This window comes from Drosophila tropicalis, unplaced genomic scaffold, assembly GCF_018151085.1.
Source record: "Drosophila tropicalis isolate 14030-0801.00 unplaced genomic scaffold, ASM1815108v1 contig_158, whole genome shotgun sequence".
Classification (NCBI taxonomy): Eukaryota; Metazoa; Arthropoda; class Insecta; order Diptera; family Drosophilidae; genus Drosophila; species Drosophila tropicalis.
In genome coordinates this window covers 1,311,728-1,337,692 of record NW_027172602.1, presented here as the reverse complement: position 1 = coordinate 1,337,692, position 25,965 = coordinate 1,311,728, and the positions used below count along the sequence as shown (strand labels likewise).

At 37.5% G+C, this 25,965-nt stretch overlaps 3 protein-coding genes across 3 annotated transcripts; 1 reads left to right on the top strand and 2 right to left on the bottom strand.

The window, feature by feature from the left end:
* Window positions 1-163: 163 nt before the first annotated feature.
* LOC137581870 (uncharacterized) lies at window positions 164-20,719 on the bottom strand. Its single transcript, XM_068296255.1, has 6 exons — window positions 20,266-20,719; window positions 11,326-12,276; window positions 11,132-11,253; window positions 990-1,107; window positions 791-916; window positions 164-726 (listed from the first exon to the last, which is right to left on the bottom strand). The coding sequence occupies exons 2-6, from the start codon at window positions 12,238-12,240 to the stop codon at window positions 214-216; spliced, it is 1,794 nt and encodes a 597-aa protein (XP_068152356.1). The 5' UTR covers window positions 12,241-12,276; window positions 20,266-20,719; the 3' UTR covers window positions 164-213.
* On the top strand, window positions 1,302-3,920 carry LOC137587054 (protein phosphatase 1H). Its single transcript, XM_068303292.1, has 3 exons — window positions 1,302-1,946; window positions 2,023-3,617; window positions 3,680-3,920. The coding sequence occupies exons 1-3, from the start codon at window positions 1,621-1,623 to the stop codon at window positions 3,724-3,726; spliced, it is 1,968 nt and encodes a 655-aa protein (XP_068159393.1). The 5' UTR covers window positions 1,302-1,620; the 3' UTR covers window positions 3,727-3,920.
* On the bottom strand, window positions 7,487-10,943 carry S6kII (Ribosomal protein S6 kinase II). Its single transcript, XM_068296241.1, has 2 exons — window positions 8,406-10,943; window positions 7,487-8,340 (listed from the first exon to the last, which is right to left on the bottom strand). The coding sequence occupies exons 1-2, from the start codon at window positions 10,570-10,572 to the stop codon at window positions 7,754-7,756; spliced, it is 2,754 nt and encodes a 917-aa protein (XP_068152342.1). The 5' UTR covers window positions 10,573-10,943; the 3' UTR covers window positions 7,487-7,753.
* Window positions 20,720-25,965: the final 5,246 nt, after the last annotated feature.

Genomic DNA, 25,965 nt, shown 5'->3' with positions numbered 1-25,965 from the left:
TAATCCTTTATATCTTAATTCTCCAATACTCATCAATTGACGATCGAGTTAACAGATCAGAGTTGTAATTAGACAAATATATGGATGTGAGGTGTATTCTGCTCTTTTAGGATACAAAAATAGAATACACAATTGTTGACCTTAAGGATTATGAATCCCGTTTAGAAACTATTTACAAAAGATATGCTGACTGATGGACGGACTCTTCTAGCATCACATCACAACATCGCGGCAAACGATTTTTGTCTTGGAAGAAGCACGCGATGCATTTCCCGTTGCAGCTCCATATGTCGCTTCTGATGAAGATGCTGATGAGGAGTAATCCATGTGGCTACTTCCCGCATGTGATTGCTCTTGACGTGCCAGAAAACTATCGGCTATGGCTCTATCCAGGCCTGTGTACTGGAAATTGGGTGCTGCTGCACCATCAAGGACATCTGCTTCGGATTTACGACGCTGGCGACGATTGGCATCCATTGATGTTGGTTTTCCTGCACGCCGGCGTCGCCGTTGGCCATTCAATTCCGCTGACTTGGTGCTTTTGTGAGTGCGATAGGTACCAGTAAGGCTAGCTGGATGAGCGTAAATGACAGAGCCGGGACCAGAGCGCATGTATGACGGTAACGTCATGCCGCGATATTGAGGTGGAGCTGGCACTGGTAACAATAGGCCAGGTCCGACTCCTGGTGGCGGAGGTGGTAGGCGTGTTGGTGGCGGCGGCAGCAACTAGTAATGAGTAAATCAGGATTTATTGTAAATTGCAAGAAATGCTCTTAGATTTGATCCTTACCCCACTACCAGCTGCTGATGCTGGTATAAGCATGATGGGACGTGAGGGCGGCGTCAGTTTACGCATCGAAGGATTCCCCATTTGGGCAGCATACATCCACATGGCCGCCAACTTTTCCGAGCTTATCTATAATATGCACAAACATACATATATGAAATTAAATTATAAGGGTCAAAAAATATTTCATTCGAAAACTTACCTTTTCACTGCCATTCAGCGACATGGCTTTTATATATTGATCCACCTTTTGTTGATCTAAGGCCATGCCCGAGGCATTTGATTTAATGATCACATCGCGTAGCTCGCTGTGTTCCGATCTGTAGAATAAGAAAAAAACGACACCAAAGAAATTAATAATTTGAATTTTAAAAGTGTTGGACAACAAACTCCAGAAATACCAAAGTTATCGTTATCGATATTATCCGAATAAATCTATCGTAATCGACATTATCGGAGCATAACTTATCGGAGCAACGTTATCGCAATCGACATTATCGGGCAACATTATCGTAATCGATATCGTTATCGAAAGAAGAAGAAGATAAAAAGTGAAACAAATCAATAAACAGCAGAAAGAAAAGAAGTGGGTGAAATACACAAAGACTGTGGAAAATATTTACTTGTAGTAGAGTGTAGATAAACTTATTGCGCCGGATCAGATCACAGTCGCGGACGTTACATTTTTCTAAGAAAACAAAAGCAAAGCTCGCCACGTCAGTGGGAGTGAGCGGGCAAGAAAAACAAAGTACGAGAAAGAAACAGAGGGAGGCCCAGAAAGCAGAAGGAAGTTGTGCAGGTGTCGGTGTCCCCCTTCCCAAAAACACCAAATCATGTTTAGCAATTTTAAGGAGCGTTTCATATCGGCCATAGCGCCAGATGTGCCTATGCTACCCAACATTGAGCGAGATCATAGCCATCATCATCGTGGCGGTGGAATGCGTTTCGGTAACCAGCAGCTGACAGATAAGTTTCCATATGCCCGGCCGCCTTTCCTTCAACTGATGACACCCGATGAGCTAAAGGCATCGGCAGATCACAATGTTCGGCCTATTATTGTGCCCAGAGACATAAATTTGCTGCCTTGGGGCACTGGATATGCAGAATGTGTGAACTCTGGTAAATCGGAGTGGAATGAGGATCAGGGAGCCTTCTGCAGGTGTGTATTTTAAGATTTAAATATGGAAATGGATATTGTGTTGCCAGTTTCTAATATTATCGTTCTCGTTGGACAGACAAGTTCTTTCGGATCCGGAACAAAAGCATCCGGATTTACCTTACACATATTTCGGCATCTTTGATGGTCATGCCGGTTATGGAGCTGCTTTGGCAGCCTCCCATCAATTCCATCACATATTGCATGAGAAGCTAGTGGACTGCCTGGATTTGCTGTTGCCTAGAGACACAAATGAAAGCGGACCTGGTGGTGCTGGCGAAAATGGCAAACTGAATCCCACGTTTCCGCATCCAATTTATTTTCAGCGGCGTGTTAGTAAGGACGAACTGATTATCGGTGCATTAGAGAGCGCCTTCTTTCATATGGACTCGCTGATCGCTCAGGACAGGGATCGGTATCGTGATGCTGGGGGCTGCACGGCATGCGTGTCCCTTTTCATTGATGGCAAAATGTATGTGGCCAATGCTGGCGATAGTCGAGCTGTATTGTGTCGTCGAAGTGCATTACCTGCCCAAGAAAAGGACGATCCTGATGATTCGTCCATAGCTGTTGATCCGTTGGATGCCTGCTCTTATCCAGTGCCATTTTCGTCGGATCACACACCCGAAACAGAGCGAGAGCGCCTCTTAAATGTTGCCAGGCTGAAGCCACCTCTATTATCTAATTATTATGTGGCCACGGAATACGCCAAGCGTCCACATATCAAGGATATGGGCCAGCGAATACTCTGCCGCCAAGGATCCATGAAGGGCTGGACTTACAAAACCCTGACCCGAGAAGATCTTCGCATGCCTGTGGTCAACGGTGAGGGCAAACGAAGTCGTCTGCTTGGAACTCTGGGTGTAACTCGTGGCTTTGGTGATCACGATCTATTGGCAATTAATACGGGCATCAAGATCAAACCTTTCTTAACCCCCCAGCCCGATGTGCAACAGCGCGATCTCACCCAGGTGGTGAGCATACCTGATGAGCACAATGAGGATGGTGATTACGGGGTTTTAGTTATGGCCACTGATGGACTGTGGGATGTTTCCGAAAACAAAGCGGTGGCCCGCACTGTCTTCCATACGTTAAGTAAATATCCCACAGAGAAGCATCGATATACCATGGTAGCCCAAGAGCTGGTAGCTAGGGCCCGCGGTAAAATCAATGAATCGGGCCATTGGCGTCTGGCTGATAGTAAGGCAGCAGCCACAGTCGATGATATTTCGGTGATTGTGATTCCCGTCTCTCAGTATTACAAGGATTATGTCGAATGGACAAAGACATGCTCAAAGGATCTGGAACAGCGACGGCAACAGAAAAAATCAGCTGCAGCAGCATCAACACCAGAGGCACAAGAGGCGGTTAACGTGCTCAATGGTGTCCTGGCTGAGGAGGCACATGTTGTCGAAGAGGAGCACGAGGAAGTTGTCGTCTTGGAGACCAAAGGACGTCAGCAGCAACATCATCATCATCATCATTTGCAAAATGAAGATGATGAGGAGGATGAAACTCTTGTGGTGGAAGTGCAAACAAGACTCGATCAAGTTGAGCTTAATGAGGTCGACGAGGACGAAGCGGATCCCGAGCGTGGGGATGGAGATGAGGAAAAGCCGGTTACTGAGCAGCAGCAACAGCCGAACAAAGCGAAGGAGGAAGAGGAGAAAAAAGGTAAGTCCCAGAAGGTGCGGCACTAAGGTAACATTTTTCTATTGATAATCAATCCATTCCAGACACGCCCACATCAAAACGGCAAAAAGCACGCAAAGGCAAAGCCTAAATTGGACATAAGAGACCAAAAAAAGAGTCGGCGTGTCCTTATTATATCCCTAATATAAATATATACACATATATATTTTTATACATTGAAACACACACACACCCATGCATAATTTGTTAATGTAAAATACAAATAGCTATGGCAAAAAGATTGACGATAAAAACGAAAATCATTAAATTTTGAAAAGAAAATAATATTCCAAGAACTCTTTTATGTTAAAACAATTTAATTTATCCAAAAACAAATCAAGAGTCGAGAATACATGAATTCCAAAACTTCAGATATTCCTAAAAAAAAAAAAAAAAACAACAACAACACCAATAACAAAGCAATTTGCTTTTATTTTGAAATATTTAAATTCCAATAATAATTTTTTAAAGCAGGTTTAACAATTAAACACAACAGAGAACCACACTTAATTGAAAATACAAGCCCAAAAAAAACTCAAATCAAATGAAACAAAAAGATGTTTTCAATTCGGTTAAAGTGATTACCAAGAACTAAAATATTTTACTATATATACATATACATGTATGTCCTTTTTTGTCTAGATTAATTTATCGTTTTAACATTTTAAAATATTTATATGTATTAACTTCGTTAAGGTTATTATCTAACCGGATTGAGAACACCCTAAGAGTTTAGTATATTAAGTTCGTTTAAAATGAATACAAACAATGATTAATAACAATAATTAATAAATCAAATAAAAACAAAACAAACCCTAATTGTTAAATAGAGAAACAAGTCAATGAATTGATTGATTATTACAGAAATAATAATAATGATAATAGTAATAACATCAAAGAAACAATAAATATGTGCAAATTCTTTCTTCAACATACAAAATCTAGTGTTAAACTAGTTTGTTTTGTTTAATTTGGTTTCTCCACAATTTTATCAAAGATAAACCCAAGAAACCAAAATGCGTCATGCCATCATCTAAACAAACACAAAAACTGTATGTTTACAAAGAATTACATAAGCGCTTAAACGAGGGCTACCCCTTGGGAGATCTAGCCCATTCCAATGGAGAAGCAAAAACATTGTCAAGAGCTACTATCTAAGATAAGTTCAACAACTAACTATGCGCTAAATGGATAAAAATAGACGTAATACAGTATGACATTGCTTTTAAACTGATTTAAATAGTCAGTAATAGTAGTAACTTGGTTTCTTAGAGACGATGTTTTCATAGTAGAGAAATATACTGGAAAATTATTCCTCCCCGACCCTCCCTCACTGCAAACACAATTTAGAACTTTGAATTTTTATTAAGGAATTCTCTTGCATTTTGTTTCAATATTTCAAATTTTGAATCGATATTGTTTTTAATTACAATAAAACTTGTTTCATTTTTAAGAAATTGTATATATAACTAGGTTTTTTTTCTTTTGTATTCTCCAAGCTGTAAAAATCTACTAAGAAAATATATATATTTATGTATATATATATATATGTACGTATGCATGTGTGTGTATATAAGTTTGTACACTTCTTTATATATGCACAGCTATCAGATTAGATAAGGGTTTTGGTTTTTTTTTTTTTTTTGTTATTTATTATGACATATCTAAGATCAAATATTTAACCAGATCAATGCAACTGCATGGATCGGATGAATATACAATTTTGATAGGCGAGAGTGGTTTATGGCATTAAATAGTAACAATTCTCATCGTCTTTGGGAAAAGAATCGAACTGGCTGGCATTTAGAGAGACATACATATACATAATAATCTGTATAAAGTGTGAATAACTAATGCAACAAAACAATTATTGCGTTTTCTATAGAATTTTACATTTGTATGAATCAGGCCTTCAATAAATTAAGCTTTGTATGTTCAGTCGGCTTGTAGAATTCAGTTATCTATGTATATTAATTCTTTAATTTTAAAGGCTATGTGTATGTGTGTATGTATTCTAATTATAGATTTAGAGTTTCTTTATGTTAGGTTTTGTCATTGCAACAATCTGTCTATCTTTGTCTATTTCAAATGAAAAATTCATCAAATTGCCATGAACAGGGAGAGAATGATATAGGAATGAAATTTGTTTTCACAATTTTCTACATAACTAACAGACAATATAAAAGTAAACATATTTGTAGGTGGATTATGATTTTATTTAATAATTATTGTTTATTTTTATGTTTTCACTTAGCAATAAGTTCAAATACACAGCTCAAAAGTTTATCAAACACACATACCGACATGCACATACCCTTTTACAAATTCCATTTGATATATATTCTCGATCACTATCTATAACGGATTTGGGGCAGTTTAATTTAAAATGACGGACTAGCCCTGCTATAGAAAACTGATAGAAGTTGTTGGGTATATAAACTTCAGTTTGTCTGCTGTTGCGTCTTGATGATTGGGTACCCTTAAAGCATTCGAATTTGGAGACTCCATAAAGCAGATTATAAAATGGGCCAACAATGAGTCGTTCAACACATATTTATGGATATATTTTACTTTGCGGTTTCTGTGCTAGTTTTTTTTCTTAGTTTTAATTCTTTTTTTCTTTTTTTTTTTAAGAAAGTCTTTGATATAGTCAAATTTGTACGACTGAATCGTGGGCCTTATAGTGGGTAGTGCTCTATTTTCTTTGTTTACCTTCCGTTTAAATTGAAAACCAAAAAGACGAGAGATGTACATACATATGTACATATGTATGTATATACATTTACTAACGAAAATGGAAATGATTGTGGATAACGAATAATTTTAACATATACTAACGAAACGAAATCTAATTTGCTTTGAAGTGAAAAATATTTAACATATTTTTGGCTGTGAAAAAGAAATCACTTTTGTCTGTATGTATGTGGAAAATATATTGATTAATGGATTTAGCACTGGGAGATACAAATAGAAATTTCACAAATCCCTTGAAATAGTTGGCCTTTGAATCGCTTTCAAATTTAATCAATTCGATGTGTATATACATACATACATACATACATATATCTGTATAATCTCTCGTCATTTGGAATATTTCAGGCAAAAAGTGTAAGCATTGAACAAACAAAGGTTTACTATTTAAATTTCTTTGTTTTTTGTGTTTTTTCATAGGCGTAGCATTATGTATATATATTTATATATATTTACAACTGCATCATTATAGCTAAGGTGTAAGCAAATTGACATAATATACAACTTTATAAAGATTATTCACTTAAAATGTTTCTCTCTCTGTGTGTGTGTGTGCTTTTTATTTGGCAACAGCTTAAAATTGTTAATAAAAAATTATTCTTATTTGGCTTTTTTGTTTATTTGTAGCTTTTTAATTTATTTTATATTTATTAATTTTTGTTTTTTTTTTTGTGTTTTCAATTAAACAACAATAACACGTGATGTGGAAAAAATTTAGCTACATTTAAATTTAATTAAAAATATTAATGCAATTTGTTTAATCTTTGTAATTTGATTATTGTTAAAACTCGATTTAAAAAACAAAATGTTAACTAAATAGATTTTGTTACGGATTGATTCTTGTATATAACCACATGCATACATGCTTATGATTTCAATGGAAGAAATCAGGAAGTAAGAATTTTCTTTCTTTAGTTCTTGTGTTTTCATTTAATTTATTATTTTACATTAGCTATATATGTGTTAAGTATAGGTGGTATAAATACCGATTCTGTATAGATTTGCATATAAAGTAGAGGTGTATGTGTTTGTGTGTTCGTGCGTGTGTGTTGTGTGTGTGTTTGTTTATGTATAAAATAAATAATTAACACTTGTTAAAATACTTTTAAAGTTTTCTTTTCTCTTTCACATTTGGAAGTTCAAGGATAGCACATAAACATATATATAAATATAACGATAATTCTTTCATTCATTTTGTGCGATTTCAGACATCTCGAGTCGTCCTTGGATTAGGTTCTAGGTAAGATGCTAGACCAAACGCAATTCCTTGCGCGTTGGCCAGGAAATGCACAACAATAGTGTATAAGAATGCCATATAATCTATTAATTAAACGTATTAGTTGCCTTTGGCTGCGCCTGGCCCAAGATTAGGAATGCAATTGGGCGCGATCTTTGGCCCTTCGTTTGGCTAACATTGATAGCTCAACGGGACCCACATTTGCTGCCTGTGGTATGGCAATGGCACGAAATGTGGCATCCACAGCGCCGCGCAATGCCATCGAAATGTGATTCTGTTGCTGCTGTTGGGCGTCCAGCGATAATAGAGCCGGTGCCATTGCATATTCGGTTAACTGCACAGCAGAGCCAGCAAATTGATCACGCACCCAACTGTGTTCCAGTATCTGGGCTACTGTGGGTCGATTCTCGGGCACTATATGCAACATCTGCCGCAGCAAATCCTTCACCGGTGCGCTAATTAGGGTCCAACGACTATTACTACTGAAATCGATGTGACCTGAACCAATCCGTTTTAGTATCACATCCGGCGAATCATTTGGCGTACTGGCAAATGGCGTCCTACCCGATAACATGATATATAGTAAAACGCCCAGTGACCAGATGTCACAGGCTAAATCATAACCCTGACGTTTTAACACTTCGGGAGCCACAAAATTCGCCGTGTAACAAGGCGTCATCAACAGTCCATTGTCTGCACGCAATTGCTTGGCAAAGCCTACAAGATAATTAGGTGTTGTTGTAGAGTGTTCCTTCTTTTGCAATAGCATCACGAATACTCACCCAAATCACACAGTTTAAGCGTCTCTGGAGTTTGCCTCATGCTGGCATAAATCATATTCGAGGGCTTCAAGTCGCGATGGACTACACCATGTTCATGCAAATAGGCCACTGCCGAGGCAATGGTCTTAAGGACAGCGCTGGCTTCACTTTCACACATTTGGCCTACGGCTAGAATGCGATCGAGTAGTTCACCACCTTTGAGTAGTTCCATAACCAGATACGCTGAACTCGCATCCTCATAGACTGAATAGAGGGTAACGATATTCGGATGATTGCCATAACGCAGCATTATCTCCACTTCCTCCCAGCAGTCTGCTGTGGCTGTGGTGGCTCTTGCAGTAGCCGAACCGGAGGTGGCTGTAGCCGTTGCAGCCGTGGCTGAAGCAGCTGCAGCCGCTTTCTCAATAATCTTGACGGCATAATGTTTCTTGGAAGACCGATGTTCGCACAATCGGCATACCGAGAAAGTGCCACGCCCCAGCTCTTGTAATAGATTGTATTCGGCATGGAAATTGCCTGGCAAAACGCCAGGTAAGCTGCGACCAGGATTTGAGGGCGCTCCAGTAACGGGAAGAGCACTAACACCCGTATTAGCACCAGTTGTCATCGTGGTGGTGATAACAGAGCCCGAACCTGATCCCGAATCCGATGAGGATGCACCGCCTGCAATATTTTGCAGAGGACCATCGCTGTTTCCTTGCGCCTCCAGTAGTATAGGGGCTACAAAACTAAATCCACGAAAGATTTCATGAGCGGAAGCCGATATGGGTCCACCTGGTGAATCTCGCGGTGATTTTGAAGTGTATTCCACATCGAAATAGAAGGCATCATCACGACTCACAGCGGGAATAAACGGCGGGCGTACTTGCTTCCTCTCCAGCCTCACCCAATCAATGGTGCCAAAGAAGCAATGCGCCTTAATGTCTAATATACCCTGAGAGCCGGCACCTAAGCGGTTTTGAGGATTCCGCTTAAACAGGGCTCTTAATAGCGACTGAGCTTCGGGCGATAGATTCTCCGGCATACCCAACTTGGAGCGTAGAATTTGATTCATAGTTTCCTGTCTGGTTTGGCCATGAAAGGGTAAATTTCCCGTTAACATTTCATACATAAGCACACCAAATGACCACCAATCGGCAGCGAAGTCATGACCCTTTCGATTGACAATCTCCGGTGCCATGTATTCGACAGTGCCGCAAAAACTGTAGGTCTTGGACCCATCCAAAGGCTGCTTGGACAAACCGAAATCGGTCAAAGCTATGTGTCCATGTTCATCCAAAAGTATATTCTCTGGCTTCAAGTCGCGATATATAATGCCCAGCGTATGCAAATGATTCAGGGCTAAGGCCAATTCGGCCAGGTAGAATTTAACATCCTCCTCGGTGAACATGACCTCCTTGGACAGACGGGTAAAGAGATCTCCGCCACGCAGGAAATCCAGAATTAAATAAAGTTTGCCAGGCGTTTGGAAAGCATAGTGTAGCTTTACTATAAAGGCATGACCCACATCCGCCAGAATCTTTCGCTCGTTGGTGCTACGCACACGATCTTTAACTTTGAGAGTGGCCTTCTTAAGGACCTTCATGGCGTACAGTGTGCCAGCATCTTTGCCAATAATCTTACGTACCAGGAACACTTTGCCAAAGCTGCCCTCGCCCAGGACTCGCAACAGTTCGAATTGGGAGGGATCCGCCTTGTCGTGACCCTCTTTGATCACCTCACGCAGCTCGAATTCATTCATATCGCAAAGGAGCAGATCCGAATCGGTGCTCATTTCCATTTGCTGCTCTTCCTCGACGGGCTCGGCTGCTGGCTGTGTCGCAGCCTCTGCGACCTCTCGCTTTGTCCTGGTTGTGGGGGAAATGTGATGCTGTTCGAGGGCTGCTTGCAGTTGCTGTTGCTGTCGGCGCTGCGATGATGTCACCATAGTCACCCCAACACCGCTTTCTTCATCCTCGGTGGGTGTGTGCTCCATGGGCGTTACCGCCAAACTACTGCATCCAGATGAGGTGATCTGCATGCGTTGTCGCAGCTGCAAGCCCATCGCGGATGCGGATGCGCTTGCAGATGCCGATGAACTGCTACCCGGGACTGGGGGGGCATGGCTGTTGCTCTGCTGCTGTTGCTGTTGTTGGCGGAGATCCTTATTGGAGTCAGCCAAGGGCATGACTAGCGTATTGGCTTGTAGATCCGCCGACACGTTGAGGCTTTCACTGAATTCCCTTCTTCGCCTTGTTTTTCTTTTTGCTTTTCTTTTTTTCTTTTTTTTTTATTACTTCCGTTAAGCGTAGGCGCTGCTGACTCTCTCTTCTTCTTCTATCTCTGCTGCTGCTTTTGAGCTTCGGTGTGATTTCTTCAGCCCTGGGCTTATTTTTTGTTTAAAACAATTCACTGCTTGACACTTGCTGCCATGTTGCTTAATATTAGATGCATTTGCAAAAAATTAATTTAATTAATTAACGACAAACAAAAACCACGAAAAATAAACAATTCTATCAGTTGCAACCCAGCGAACATTGGCGACTCAATTATGTCTAGTTAAAGTTTCTGAGATAACCCAATCAACGTTTTTCCGCCTGCCTACCAACCTATCGTGGTCGACAAGTCGACACTATCGGTAATCGACACTATCGGAGCAAACCTATCGAATTCAAATTTTAAATAGAACTTTCATTCAAAAAAAGAAATTTGACTGTTTCGGGAAATTAATTAAAATTACGACTTACTTGGTACATATTTGCAAGGCGCAGCGATAAACTGAAACAATGCTGACCACAAAATGTAGAAATAATGCGAATATTAAACCACAGGCAGCAGAAACCTCACTATTTCCATTGATGAGTTCCAACTGTGAAGGGGAAAAAGTTCAATATTAATTGAAAAACAAAGCCATACAGCTCTGTGGCTAATTAACTCTCACCTGTTGCTGCTGTTGCTCTGGCTGTTGCTGCTCGGCCAGACGATTGAGGTCGCGCGACAATCCCACTCCCGAAATGGCCAAAGCCAATGTGCTGCTGGCTATGCAAACCAAACTTAGAGCCAAAAATGCTGTCTGAGTTTTGCGCATGCTAACCACGCCCAGGGAGCCGGTAACAGCGGCTATTAGCCCGGTCCAAATGCCACAGCCGGCCATCGACAAGGCCGCATCACGGACTATCAGCAGGGATCCTAGAGCTACCAAAGAGATGGCCAATAGCAATTGTAATAGCCCAAGGACAATTTGCAGGGGAAAGGCTGAGCAACATTCATTGCTTGCCCGACGTTGGCGACGTTGCTTGGATGAGGAACCATCATCGCTACCGCTACCACCAGCACCCGATCCTCCGCCTGTCTCTTTGTATTTAATGAATTCTGGCGGGCATCGTTGTTTTTTGCTGATACGAGAATCAATCGTATTGGCTGCACTTTTTGTCTGCTGAGCATCCTGCAGTTGCTGCTTGAACTCCTGATGACTCATTAATTTAAGCTCCTGTTTTGGCTCCTTGCTTGTATCCTTTTTGAGGTCATCTATCATTGTGGCTGCTGTCAGTTTCAGTGCGGTCAAGGGCTTCTCATCATAGACGGGACTCGAATAGATATGACTTTGGGCATCCTGGCGTGCCTCATCCGATTCGCCAACATTAGCATTTGATGTATTAGTGCCCTGCTCCATAGTAGAGCTGTTGGCCACCTGTCCCAGCTCTTCACGATTCAGACTACGATCCACAATGGTGTCCATGCTTCCAGTTGTCGAATCATGCGAATCTATTGTGCGTGCCGGTGAGGCCGAATGGCGGCCATTGAATTCATTGGGATTGGTATGATTATTGTTACTATTACCTATTATCTCTGTCATTATGGTAGCTGATGTCACAGATCTTTCATTGACAAACTGCAAAAGTGAAAAAAGAAAGGCATAAAAGTGAGATTCATTTTAAACACACTTAAAGAAATAGTTTGGCTAATGTGCACGTGATAGGAAACTTCAAATTAAATCTAAAAAATACTTAAAGTATCACAATTTTTTTTTCGAGTGTTATTAATTTTTATGAATTTAGCTATTGTAGTTTTGTTCGTTTTGCTTCATTTTTTTTTTTTTTGCCTTTTTTGACCAACAAGATTAGCATAGCAATTATGCCGTTGGCCAAAAAGCAAGTTCGTTACTTAAGTCTTTTGTTTTCAGAGACCAAATGAAGGGTATTGGAGTCTTTTTCACAGATCATGCAGCTACCACAAAAACATTTTAAAAAATGGCCGTCTGATTGATATAAATAAAAATAATTGCTTCAACATTGTGTTGAAATGTTTCGATTATAGTTAGATTATTGCTGATTCCTAAAGTAAATCTGTAGGAATTTCTATATTGTAGAGTATTTGACAATCTTTACTTAACATTGGCTAGTTTTCTTTCTTTTTAATTTTAGAAAGGTTTGTCCCATTATTATCACATGATTGGTAAACAATTTATCATATTTGAACATTTTTCGCATAATTCTGTTTGACATAAGCCCATAAAGCAGTTAAAATGTTCTCAATATTCTGTGACGATTGTTGTTGTTGTGCCTTGACATTTGCCAACATTTAGAAGAGTTTGTTGCTGTTGTTGTTATTATTATTGTTGCCACTTTGCCGAACCGGTTGGCAAATTAAACAATAAAACATAATACAAAAAAAAAAAAAGAAAAAAAACTGAAATAAGTAAAGAAAAAACATTCAGACGAATGCTGAAAAAAAATCGCAACCTTAACAGAAAGAAGTTTTAGGGGATAAAGAGGGGTGTCTGGGGCAGAACTAGTGCCTGGGAGGCATTGGGGCAGGTGGTGCCATTTATGTTTAGAGGCAAACCACTAGTAGCAACAAAAAAAAAAAAACAGAACTTCATTCCAGTAGCGAATTCAATCAAATATGCGGGTAACAAAGTACTTCTACAGGATAAGTCAATAGAAATCGATATGTCTTATCAAATTATACATTTGTACATTTAAACTTATTTTTCTAAGATTATCAGCCTAACTTAACACATTAAAAACTTACGGATTCCCACTTTGAAATGTTTCATGATTTTCTAAAATCTTTTTTCGTTAATTTCAATCTTGTTTCTATTTGCTTTTAAAAACTTAAACTTTCAAGTGACTTTAAATAATCTGATATAATTAATAATTGGCCCAATTTACAATCAAAAAGAAATCTTAAATCTCATTCTTGGGAAAAAAGATTTTGAGGCAAAAAAAATAATTGACTAAAGCAACAACATAATAGATGTGTTTTGTTAACTTGATCTCAACATTGTGATTAAAGAACTTGAGAAAATATTGTCGAGCTTGAATCTTTCTGGTGTTGAGCACAAATTATTGAAATATGTGAAAGTTTTTTTGTTTTCATATTTCCATTGCGTTTCTGTTGTCATTTTCACAGTTTTGCCAATGTCCGGCAGTTTTCATTTTCATTTTCACTGTCGCCTCTCGACTGTCTGCCTGTCTGCCGGCCGCCTTGACAGCAATTAGGCGTAATTGGTCAGACATAGCAAACACCACAGCAAACACACACAGCTAAATACTTGAACGCTCACTTGTCAATTAGCATAAACGAAATTGTTGTGGTGGCTGCTTGCCTATTTTTATTTTTTTTTTTTTGTTGAATTTTTGTTTATTGCTTTTGCCTATGCCTTGATTTTGGGCCATGCCCATGTCACCTCCATGCCTAACTATTTCCCACACTTTTGTGGCCAAAACACTTGCCTAGCGCCCCCTCCCTAGGCTCTGTGCCTTCACAACTTCAACGACCGCCTGCCAGCCAGACACGCCCCCCGCCCGACAGCCCGCTTGCCTTGTGCCTGAATCTCAATAGCCGCCCAAGCGCTTAACCGCATAAATGAAAACCAACCGCCAGATTGCAGCAGCCGCAGTCGTCGCAGCAGCTTTTGGAATATGTCGATAAATCAGCAAGAAACCCAAAAGAAAAAAACACTTGGAAAAAAGAAACACACACAAAATCTACGACAAGGAATGAAGAAAATCAAGTAACAAAAAGCGGCAAAGAAAAAGTTAGTAAAAGGGCAAATACGATTTTCTTTTCATAGGTGAAATCCGTAAGCTTACCTTAAGTACTTGCTTCAAATTGATTCATTGAGAAAAATTTAAGTAAGTATTAAATTAAATTAAATTAGGTAAGTATTTCCAGACCATGTTATATACATACATACATATGTACTTTGACGTCTCTAGCTATATCAAGTAGCCTCAATTTGTTTCTGTAAAGGGAGAAGTTCAAATGTGACTTTTCCTCATAAAAGACTTCTATCTAACGCCCAATTCGATCCCTGAGAGTTCATGTTCAGGCGGCTTGGGATACATCTATTTATGATATCACTTCCATTGCATCTACCTTGCTTATATAATAAGCTTTTTATGGCGAGAAGAGAATTGAAAACACTGCAGAAAAATTCCGAACGGAAGAGAGAGTGAGAGTGAGTGAGAGAAGTGAGAGTGTTTGAAAAACAAAAAGAAAGAATGTACTTGAAAATTGTGGATCAAGAGGGGGACGTGATGCCGATGGATGTGGATGTGGATGTGGTTGTCGATAACGATGACAATGAGTTTTCCTGAAAGTAAAAATTGCACCGGTTTGGCAAGTCAACAGCTTCAAAATGACGACGGTCAGTGGCAGCAGCGACGTCAACGCTAACGTCAACGTCAATGGCTGCAACACTTTCACTTGTGCAAATTTGTTTTTGGCCAAGTGTTTTCTGTGGCCAACAATTTGCCAAAAAGGTGGGATGGATTTCCTCATAGCCTCGTATCGATTTGGGGCGGAACAGAAAACTGAAACACAACCAAACAAAAACAAAAAACCAGACCACTTTCAAAATCCTTTGTTTTCGACATACAAAAATTCATTTGCTAATTACAAAAAAAAAAAAAAAACTAAAACAATTATTGCAAAAATATATTGAAATTGCAAATTTTGCAGTTCTTTTTTTCGTTTTGTCTTTAGAGGCTTGTTTCTTGCTTAATAGACAAATAATAATGGCAACAGCAACAAATTATGCCTTGAATGTTTAAACAAAAATCTGGCAAGTGTCGCGCCTTCATGTTGCAGTTGCGGCAGATGTGGCCCGGCTTCGTGTGGGTTGTCCCACCCACTGTTGCCAACTGTTTGACAATTTCCACAAAAACATGAAAACATTCATAAAATTGCCCTAGTATATTTCATTAAGATTGAATACCCATTTATGTACACATATGTACATTATATAGCTGCCAAAATTCCACCATTTTAGACCTGTGAGTTTAGAAATCAATAAAATATTGATATTAAATTAGTCTGTTTATGTTTCTCATATTTGAATGCCATTTAATTGATTTCATATAATGTGGAGTGAAGGAAATAACTCAAGACTCTTGAGTCTGCGGTCAAGAGGCTAAATTTACGAAATATCTGAAGCCATTTGCTATTTAGTTTATTCAGTTGAACTGTTGCCCAACTCGATTGTTAGAATTTTCAATGTTGTTGCTGTGAAACTCCCACAAACCAGCTAAGTAAGTAACTAACTGACTGACTGACTAACTGAGTGAATGACTGAATTGAGTGTCTGATTTTTAGCAGCAAAGATTTTTTTGAGAGTCTTCCTGCTACCCACGCAAATTATGATGATGCTGATGGCATGATATGGTTTTGGTTTGGTTTGGTTTGGTGTGGTGTGGTATGGTATGGTTTAATATGGCTCTGCAAAATGCAATTGTTGCCGTTGAGGTAATTAAAAACGCGCCACCAGCCTGTCATAATAACAAATTAAAATATCAAAATCAAGTAAGGAGAAGAGTGTGAAGATTGTGTGTGTGTATGTGTGTGTGTGTGTGGGAGGGACTTAAAACCAGCACGTGCAACAACAAAATAACTGTGAAATGTGACACTGCAACAAGCTGCAACACTTGAGTTGCTTTTGTCTAGCGGCAAAAGGTTGCATCATAATTTTTATGAACATGATGATAATGATGATGATAGTCAGCTCGGTAATTGTTAACATTATTACATTTATTATTAATAGTAAGAGCGTCAAGTCAACGTCAAGGCGAAATAGATCTGAAGGCGTAGCTCAAAAGAATCTGTCAACCATTTGACAAACATTATGCCAACTATCATGCTTAGGCACTGGAAAATCTAGCAACTATAACCGTATAGAGATCTAAATTCAGATACAACAGTTCTATCGTTGAATATGAAGTTTGTTTTCCAAGTCTTTTGTTTGACAGTTGCAAAAAAAAGAAATAACCGTTAGGTAGTCGTTGGTTATCTAGCTTATTAAGTTTCGGTTGATTGTCCATCTAGATAGTTCTAGTTCTCTTTGGTTTAATTGAGTTCAATATCGGATCATACGGTCAACTGAAGAGTTAACATTTGGCTTTTCCGCTCTAATGCAATAGTTTCCAAACGGCAGAAATTCCCAGACACTCCTCCACCACCACTACTACCACTACCACCCAACTCCCTCTCCCACTCCCACTCCCACTCCCCTGAACATTCATCTTGGCAAAGTCAAGTCAAGTGCGGCTCGAAATGGTAGTTAATTTTATGCAGGCATTTGGACAACAACAAAACAGAAAGACAGACGGCAAATGAATTGGAATTGAAATTGAAATGAGAATGCGAGTAATTATGTGTGTACGCATATCTCTATCTCTGTCTCTGTCTCTCTTCTTTGTGTGTGTGTGTGTGTGTGTGTGTGTGTACGGATGGATCAAGTGGAGGTTGTTTGCCAAAGGGGTTAATAATATACACGTTAAAATGTCAAAATCAAAAAACGTAAATGAATCAAAATATTTGTTGTTTGTCTTTAGGTCTCAGGTCTGAAGTTTTTTTTTTTTTTTTGGCCAACAATGGGTTAACATTAACCAGCAACAGCAGCAGCCTTCAAATTGTTGTTCGTCTTACAATTTGATACCTGTCTCTGTATGTGTGTGTGTTTGTTCACAAATATTTTCTTAGGGAATTTAGTATCTGACTGTTAATTTTGTTATTCGTTGTTGTTTTTTGTACTTTTTTGGTCTCTATGATATTTATTTTTGGAGATTTTTAATCATGCTGCAAGGTGCTGGAAGGCGATTGGGTTGAATGGGGCTAGAGCAAGGGGGGCAGGGGCTGACTAGCATACCAATGACAATTGATAATGACTGCTGCTACTACTGCTTGATTAAAAATTATGCCAGAAATAATTACAAGAAACCAAAAAAATATTCATCTTCTTATTGTCATGACAAATCGTTAACGATTAATCAAAAATACATTTTGTATAATTAAAAAAAATTTAAAGCAATCGAAAATTTAAAAAAAAATAAACATAAAGAAATCGTTTACATCTACAGATACACTAGTATTTATCCATTAAATATTTATTAAAGAAAAAAAAAACAAAAGTAGCAAAAAGTCTAAAAAAATTTGTTAATCAAATTAATTTGTTTAGTTTTTAATAATCTGTTACTCAAATATATAAAGCTATATATTTGGTTTAAGTAAATTGTAGTTGGTAGATAGATTAACTTAAGTTTATGTAAATTAAAATTGCCTTCAGAAACAAACAACAACAACATAAATTGCGGTTTGCATCTGATTCTTCAGAGCAATCAAATAATGCACGGATATTATCAGTTGTTTACAATTTTACATGGTTTATGTTGAAATCTTTTAATAGTTACTTAAGATAAATAAATAAGATATCTATAGATACTTTATTGCTTTCGCTTGGCATTAAGATTCATTTGATTAGGGTAATTTTAAATAATGAAATGTGTTTATGTATGTAGGTATTTGTAGGTATTAAAGTATACATCTATTTACTTGCGACTTGTATATAGCAATTTCTGCAATATTTCTGTCAATCGATCATTGATTATGCGATTAATCACAATTCGTTGGGTCTTTGGCAATTCCTGTCAATGTGTAATTGCCATTATTAGGTGCATTTTGCTTTACCTCCAAATTGAACTCCAAAGCGAACTCGCAGTCAAAGTCGAATTTGGATTTGTAGTTATGCCGCTGCCCAATCATGGCACGCATTCGCCTTGCCCCCCCGTTCCAAACACACTCCACCCCTTGTCCAACAAGATCTGAGCCACTTTGTTTTGCTACAATTAAGGCGGCAAGGTCGTCGTCGTCGTCGTTTTGGTTAAAATGAACATTTGAAATGACTTAATACAAAATAATTGCATTGCCATGATGAAGGAGAGTTAAGGCGAAATTGCTGCTACGCACTTCACGGCAAGAGCAAGTGGAAAAGAGTGCAATGGACGCGAGCCCACTAAAAATGGAAAATTGAAAGAGAAAAACTGTAGGAAAAACTGGCTAAACTGACCGCCAAAGTAGAAATGGCAAGGGAGATGGTTGAATCCAAATGAAGTAAACTGATTGCATCCTATACATATATAAATTGATAATAAACAAACGCCCAACTATTTCGTGTAGGCAAACCCCCCTCAGCAACTTCATTTTCAGTTAGCCAATTTCTGGTTCGAGTTTATTTATTATTTATAATATGCGCACTTTAAGGAAAAACTTTCGCTGAATGCAATTTTTTTTTCTCTTCTTTTTTGGAGTGTTTATTTGTGCAACGATTTCCTGTAATTATGGCATAGTACGTGTTGGATTGAGGCTTATATGGCCGCATATTGCAGGGTATAATATGCAATAGGCCAATTCCTTATGCGTTTGGGCGATTATGTAACACCATAAAGAGTCAAATTTGTTCAATGTCTTTGAAACGAAATGTGACGAAATGCAACGAAATGAATGGAATAGGAGAGCAACCAAAATGTTTCAACTTCTATTCTGTCTGTTTGTGATCTAAGTATGAGTTACTCTACCCCTCATTTCCTATTCGACCCTAAAAACTTTGCGCCATTGTTCGAAACCAATTGTAAAGACACGTTTTGTCTAGGTATTCTCTTGCAAAACAAAATAAGGTAGATAGAGATATTTGTTTTGTTATTCAATTTAACAAGTTTAAGAATACTGTTGCTAAGAAACATAATCGTCTTACATCTTCATATATCTATATAATATTTATAAGTATTTTTTAACATATCTAAGAGCAATCTGAATCTGACGACTTTAATATATAGCTTCCTGTTTGATTACTTGATCGCATTCCAATACAATTTATAAGCTTTGTCAGTCGGTCCCTTCGTTCCTGTTTGTAGTCAATTTGTCTATTTTCCTCAGACTGCATTTGTCCAATTTTCAACCCATTTTAAAGCCGCAATTTAACATATTTTAAAAACTTTTATCTCCATTTTAAAATGGTAAAAAAAACCAAAATATGTTTACAGGCTGATAGTTTACAATTATATCCTATTCTGATAATCCTAATAATAATTGGTCCTGATTTTTGATATATATATATTACGATACAAAATAACTCAAATTAATAGAAAACATTTCAATATGAAAGTTGCCCTAAAACTGGCGTAAATAGAGATTCAAAAAGTTGCGGGTTTTTTTTATAAGTTTTAGAACATAAATTTGCTATTAAATTAAATTAGGTAAAAAGTCAATTTCCAAAATGGTTCATTGAAATTTCTTTTCAAATTGAATGCCTTTCAAGTGTCAATGAAGAATTTCTTACTGTGTATAAGAGATTCCCTGCCATGCTCGTTTAAACTTTAAGTTCGTCTAGGGTATAAATTGGCAGACTAGCTCTAGATTTGGTCAGGCCCTGTGGGCCCTTTGATTTTCGTTAAAGTTTCTTTTCATGCTGGCCTAGATTTGTTCGACAAGTAAATTACTTATTGCTAGTTTGAGGGCAATTGACATCCATTTTACCGGCTAAACACGTGCCTTTTTTGCCGAATGCTTTAATTAATTAATCTAATTAAGTAATTTCACTTACTTTTCTTAGCTAGATTATATTGTCGTTTCTGCAGGTAATTTTCTCCTCCTGTTGGTTTTTTTTTTGTTTGTTTGTTTTATGATGAATGAAATTTTGTGGTTGTTTTTGCTGTTGTTGTTGTTGTTGCTGCTGCTGCGTGCATTAAAATTCAACAAATTCCATTTCACTTTACACACAAACACACACGCACACACACAAACGCACACACGAACACGCGGCGGCGATGACAGCGACGACACTTGATTATGTGGATGCTGCGCGACGTTCAATGAACGAACCGACAACAACAACAACCAATCCAAAAAAAAGAGGCAACAAAAAAACAATCAATGTAATGGCGGAGAAGGAGGGGAAGCAATCTGATCACTCACTTTACCGTTAAAACGTTCGAACAGAAAAAAAAAACCAAAATATATAAAGTAAAAGCTCGCCCGTGACTTGTGGCCGTTCGGTGTGTTTGTTCGCTATAGACTGAATGGCTGAGGCCATTGCAAGGCGTACGTAAAGCTGCTGCTGCTGCTAAAAACGACAGCGATAACAACAACAACACACAGCAGCAGCAGCGGCAGCAAAAGCTTTAACCTGACTCAAGCACATGGGCAATGGTATGCCGCATTATTGTTGTTGCTGCTGTTAACTTTACAACCTGTTGGCGTCAATCTGCGCTTAAAGAAGTGCCGACAACGAAACGGTAATGAGCGTGCAGCAGCCAACGCCAACAGCAGCAGCAACAGCAACAGCAACAACAACAACGACAACACCAGCAACGGCTGCTGCTTTCGAATTGAACTTTTTTTTCTTTTTCGTTTATTGCGAGAGACGCAGATTTGTCTGTCTGTCTCTCTCTCTCTCCCTCTTGAAGATGAAACTTCGATTCGACATTGATTCGCATTTTAAGCTGATCAAGTGTGAAACGAAAACAGAAAGACCAAATTTGATATATACCAATGAATTTCTAAACTCACAAGTTTATCAGTTAACAAGTGCAACAAAACTGCATTTGAAAATCTGTTTTTATTTGCACTCCATCCTAAATGAACAATAAGCGAATGAGTAATATCAAAGGTAATCATAATAAGGTGTGGAACCACCTGTCCGTCTCTGGTCTGAATTCCAGTTCCAGTGGGTGGCTTCTTTTCAGACGTCTAGTCCGCATGTCCAGCAGTTTGAGGGCCATTATCATGGATGCATTATCATGGGTCTCGAGACTGAATAGGAACCGAATGCCATACCTCTGGATCTCGGCCTTAACTAACGGGATGTTAGGATCTCTGTTGATAACTAAGTTACCCACGTAAGGAAGCTTCTTCTCGAATCGCTTATAGAGATTTTAATCGGAGAATGTAAATTGTGGGAAACAAAATATACATACAAGTATTTACATAGGTACAATAAAATAGAATTTGTATACATGCATAAAAGTTATTACGAAAAAAACACTTAGAAAAAAAAAGGAGATAAGAAGTTTCTTTGTAATAACGTATACGCAGGGTGTGCCAGCCAAAGTAACAACATTACGAATATATGTATGTATAAATAATTATTAAAATAAAGTAATTACCAACGAATGCCAAGAACTTTTTTCATTTACAAAACAAAGATTTTGATGAAAAAATTATTAAACAATTAAGAAAGAATAATGTACATAACTAAATAAATTAACATAACTTATTTTGTTTTAAATTTTGTTTTTCAAAAGTTAATATATTTGAAAAATTGAGTAGATATAAATGAAAAGTGGAAAGAAATTTAAATAGATTTGATTTAAAAGTTAAAGAATGGACTTATATTTGTATCTTAATTTAGATACACTCGATTAAGCGATTAAACTTTTAGATTAATAGGTAATTAGTAATTACTATTCTCGAAAGAGGCTAACGCATCTTCTTCTTGTCCTAGGTGCTTAGAATCGAGAAATTAGAAATTTGTTTTGATACATTCGGCACCGACTGTTGAGATCATATACATATACCTTAAAATACGACATATTAACATATTTTTAGATTTAGAAACTTCCAGTTTCATAGATTTGTAGCCAAGTGTTTTCTTTTGTTTTGTTTGGTTTTAAATATTCTTCAATATTATTGTTATGCGTTGGTTTGTTGTTTCTTTTTTGCTCCATGCATATGCATTAGACAAGCATACTGTTAAATACCAATAGACAAGTCTACATATATGTATACAAACATGTTGTGCCTTCAATTTGCATAATAGAAAATTGGAGGGGAGAAGAAACGCACAGAAAATTGTTAGTTGTGTGTGTGTGTTTTGTTTTTTTTTTTTTTTTTGGCTGCTGGCAGAATCAACATTACAAGAAACAAGCCAGCAAACAACTTGATTTTTAGCCAAGAGTCTGGGTTGGCAGGTTGTTGTTGTTGTTCAGCTTCACTTTCTTTTTCACTCAACAACGAAGAAAGAGATGAGATAAGCAAAAGAAATATACAAAAATCAATGAGTGGGGGGCCCCATGAATATATTTATGTATTATAAACAATTTTTGAATTGTGAAATCTTATGTGGTCTAACACCCGCATGTATGTATGTATGTATGTACATATGTATATAGGTATGTACATATTATCATTGTCCATACAATTTCGATTCGTGGAGCAATTACTAGCATCCGTAGTCATAGCCATAGCATCCTGCTGATCAACAAAAAACTATTCCTCCACTCTCACAATCATTACCAGCTTCATTAATCATAGTTATAACGATGGATTTTGCTTGGAAAATAAGTGGTTTCACTTTTTTATGAATCTACTTCATCAACTCGCTTGGAATGCAATTTGCTGGCTCAATATCTGCACTCACAACTCTCGCAATCTCTCTCTCCGAAATTTCTGTTATTCACCATTCTAACTATTTAGATGGCAAACGGCTTATTAAATTGTTGTCATAAAGAACCCACGCAATTTGCAGATTGACAACCACATGTCTAACTCTTTATCTCTTTCTCTGTATCTATCTCTCTCTCGTTGTCTCGAAATCACGCCTTTGTCTGTAGGGAAATTTATAAAAGAATCCACCAAAATGTTCAATGAAGAGTGAAAGCAGCCGGTAAAAAGTGTAAGTCGTTTTGGCCGGGGCGCCACCGCAAGTCCCCGGCAATGGCAACAACATCAACGACATCGGACTGTCTGAAAGATCATTGGCACATTTACATGGATTAGTAAGCGATGTCTGTGTCTACTTGCGCGCGTGTGTGTGTGTGTGTATGTGTGTGTTTATTTAAAATTGTGGGCTGTGGTCGCCACACTTGTTTCCAACTTTAATTTCATTTTCAGCATGTAGTTTTTTTTTCTCATTTTTTGTGTTTTGTTTCCTTCACCTGAAATTGGGCTTGGCGTTTATTGATACCCTTTATACCTATAGACTTTGATGGGTATATATGATATAAAGATGAGGTCAAAATCATCAATTACCCTATCTTGATTAATTGTGTTTATTTCCTTATATTGAAGAATCTTTTGTTGAATCTCTCAATTGAAATATTATATTTAATTGATTAGATGAACTACACAGTATATTTAAGTCGTCTATTTTTTGCCCTTAGTGAACTATGGAATGTTTTATTGCTGTTTCTCGTTCATTTCTTGCGTTTTATGAGTAGAAGCAGTTATTGTTGCAGATATGAAATCGATCAACTTGTTGACAAAAGCCCAAAGATTGTAAATGAAATCAGTTTATGACATACATACTTACATTATAAATCCATATATATGTATGCCTGAGTTTCTGTATACATAGGTACGTGTGTGTGTGTAAGTAGATTAATTGCGGCATTGGCCAGGTATTTCAATTCATGTCATGTATGCCAGAATATGTATGCTGGCCAACCACATAATTGCGATCTCAAACTTACAAAATTAGCTCAAGTTAGGGCAAGATTATTGTTAATTGCATTTTTTCTTTTCTAAGCCTATCTCGAAAATATCCTTTCAGAATACATGGAATACTTTAGGCAAGCGTATAGAAACTTCGGCGGACTAAATATTTAAAACTGTCCCTTTACTTCATTTCATATTATTTATTCAGATCACATAACAGAAAGTGAAGTGCAAACCAGTTTCAGTTTTTTTTCTTTCCTCGAACTTTTTATTCTTGGAATAAGAATCTTTTCAATTAACTCTTTTTCTTTGTCGCTTTTTGTGCATTCTCATTATATAAGTTGATATAACTGTGGCAATGCCGAAAAACAGCAACAATACAACGATAATAACAAAAATGTTAAAAAATAAAATGTGAAAAATGTACGAAAGAAAAAACAACAAAAAAACTCCTAAGTAAACAAAACTTCATTAAAACATTTTGTTGTTAACAAAAACAAAAAGCTATGAAAATTATAGGCCATAAAGAAGAAGGCAAAGCGAGCCAACGTAAACCAAACCAAAACAAAAACCAAATTGAATATGTAATTAAAAGGCCTCAAGTGTTAGTGAAGTGCCTTAAATAGAGCGTTCAACCCGCATTATGTGAAAGCAACAGCAACAACAACAACAAACGGCAAATGTTTTAATGCAAAAAAAAAACACAAAACCAAAAAATGCATAAAATGCACAAAAATAAAACATAACAACATAAACATTCTCTAACACATTTCACAATGTATAAAAAGGGGGGTGAACAATGCTTGGCGATGACGATTCGAATTCGTATTGAATTTCCTTAAAGTTGCGAAAAACAAAGCGGCAAATGGAGGGAGGGAGGGAGGTAATAAAAAGGAATCAAAAATATTTAATCAATTCATCTAAGCAGCGGCAAGTTGAAACTCCTCCGACTGGTTTTTGCACCTGCTGATATGTACCTATAAATATACAGTACATTCAAACATACACACATACGTCCTAACTACTTGGTGAATATTTTCTGTTTTTAGTTTACAGTTTATGTTTTTATGTAAGTTGTTGCGGCGACAAGTTTGTGTCTTAAGTCTTTCGTTTTTGGCTTGCCTATTGCGAAAGGCACTTAAAATGTATGCAACATGCTACCTGCAACATGATAAGCACAATATATGTATGTATGCAGCTATGATACAATCGAAATTGTTTGAAAATAAATCAAAAGTCTGGAAAAAACATTTTATTTAATTGCTTGTTCTAGAAAAAGTTCATATAAAAGTTGGGCTAGCAAAAAGTAGAACACTTAAATAGGGAATTGGGAACTTTTTGATTAACCTTTAGCTTACTGTCAGCTCTTATCTCAGCGAGTTGTTTAACAGATATTTCATCAGACTATTATTTAAATTCTCAGCGAATATCTCTTTAAAGTTAAAGAAAGTATTTTCTCTGCTGTGACTCGATTTGCATAGATTCATGCTAATACATATATAAATATGTAGGTTGTATGTGTAAATTTGTTTTTTTATTATATTGGCAAATGCCTCTAGAACTTTCCCTCCAACTGGCAGGCGAAACTTTTGGCCAGCACCCGCACCCAAAGCCAAAAGAAGAAGAAACAGAAACCACAACAAAACCAAGCCAAACCAAACCAAATGCCAAACAGCGCAAAGCTAATGGTTATGGATTATAGTATAGTATGTAAATCAGCTATACATACCAACATACATACATCTGCTTTCTACCTTGTGTCCCCTCGTCCCCCTTTTCATTCGCACTCACCTCTTCAGTACTCGGTGGGCGCGCGAGCAAAATTAACCAAAAAGGTAAATTGACTGGAAACATGTAGTTTTCATTCCAA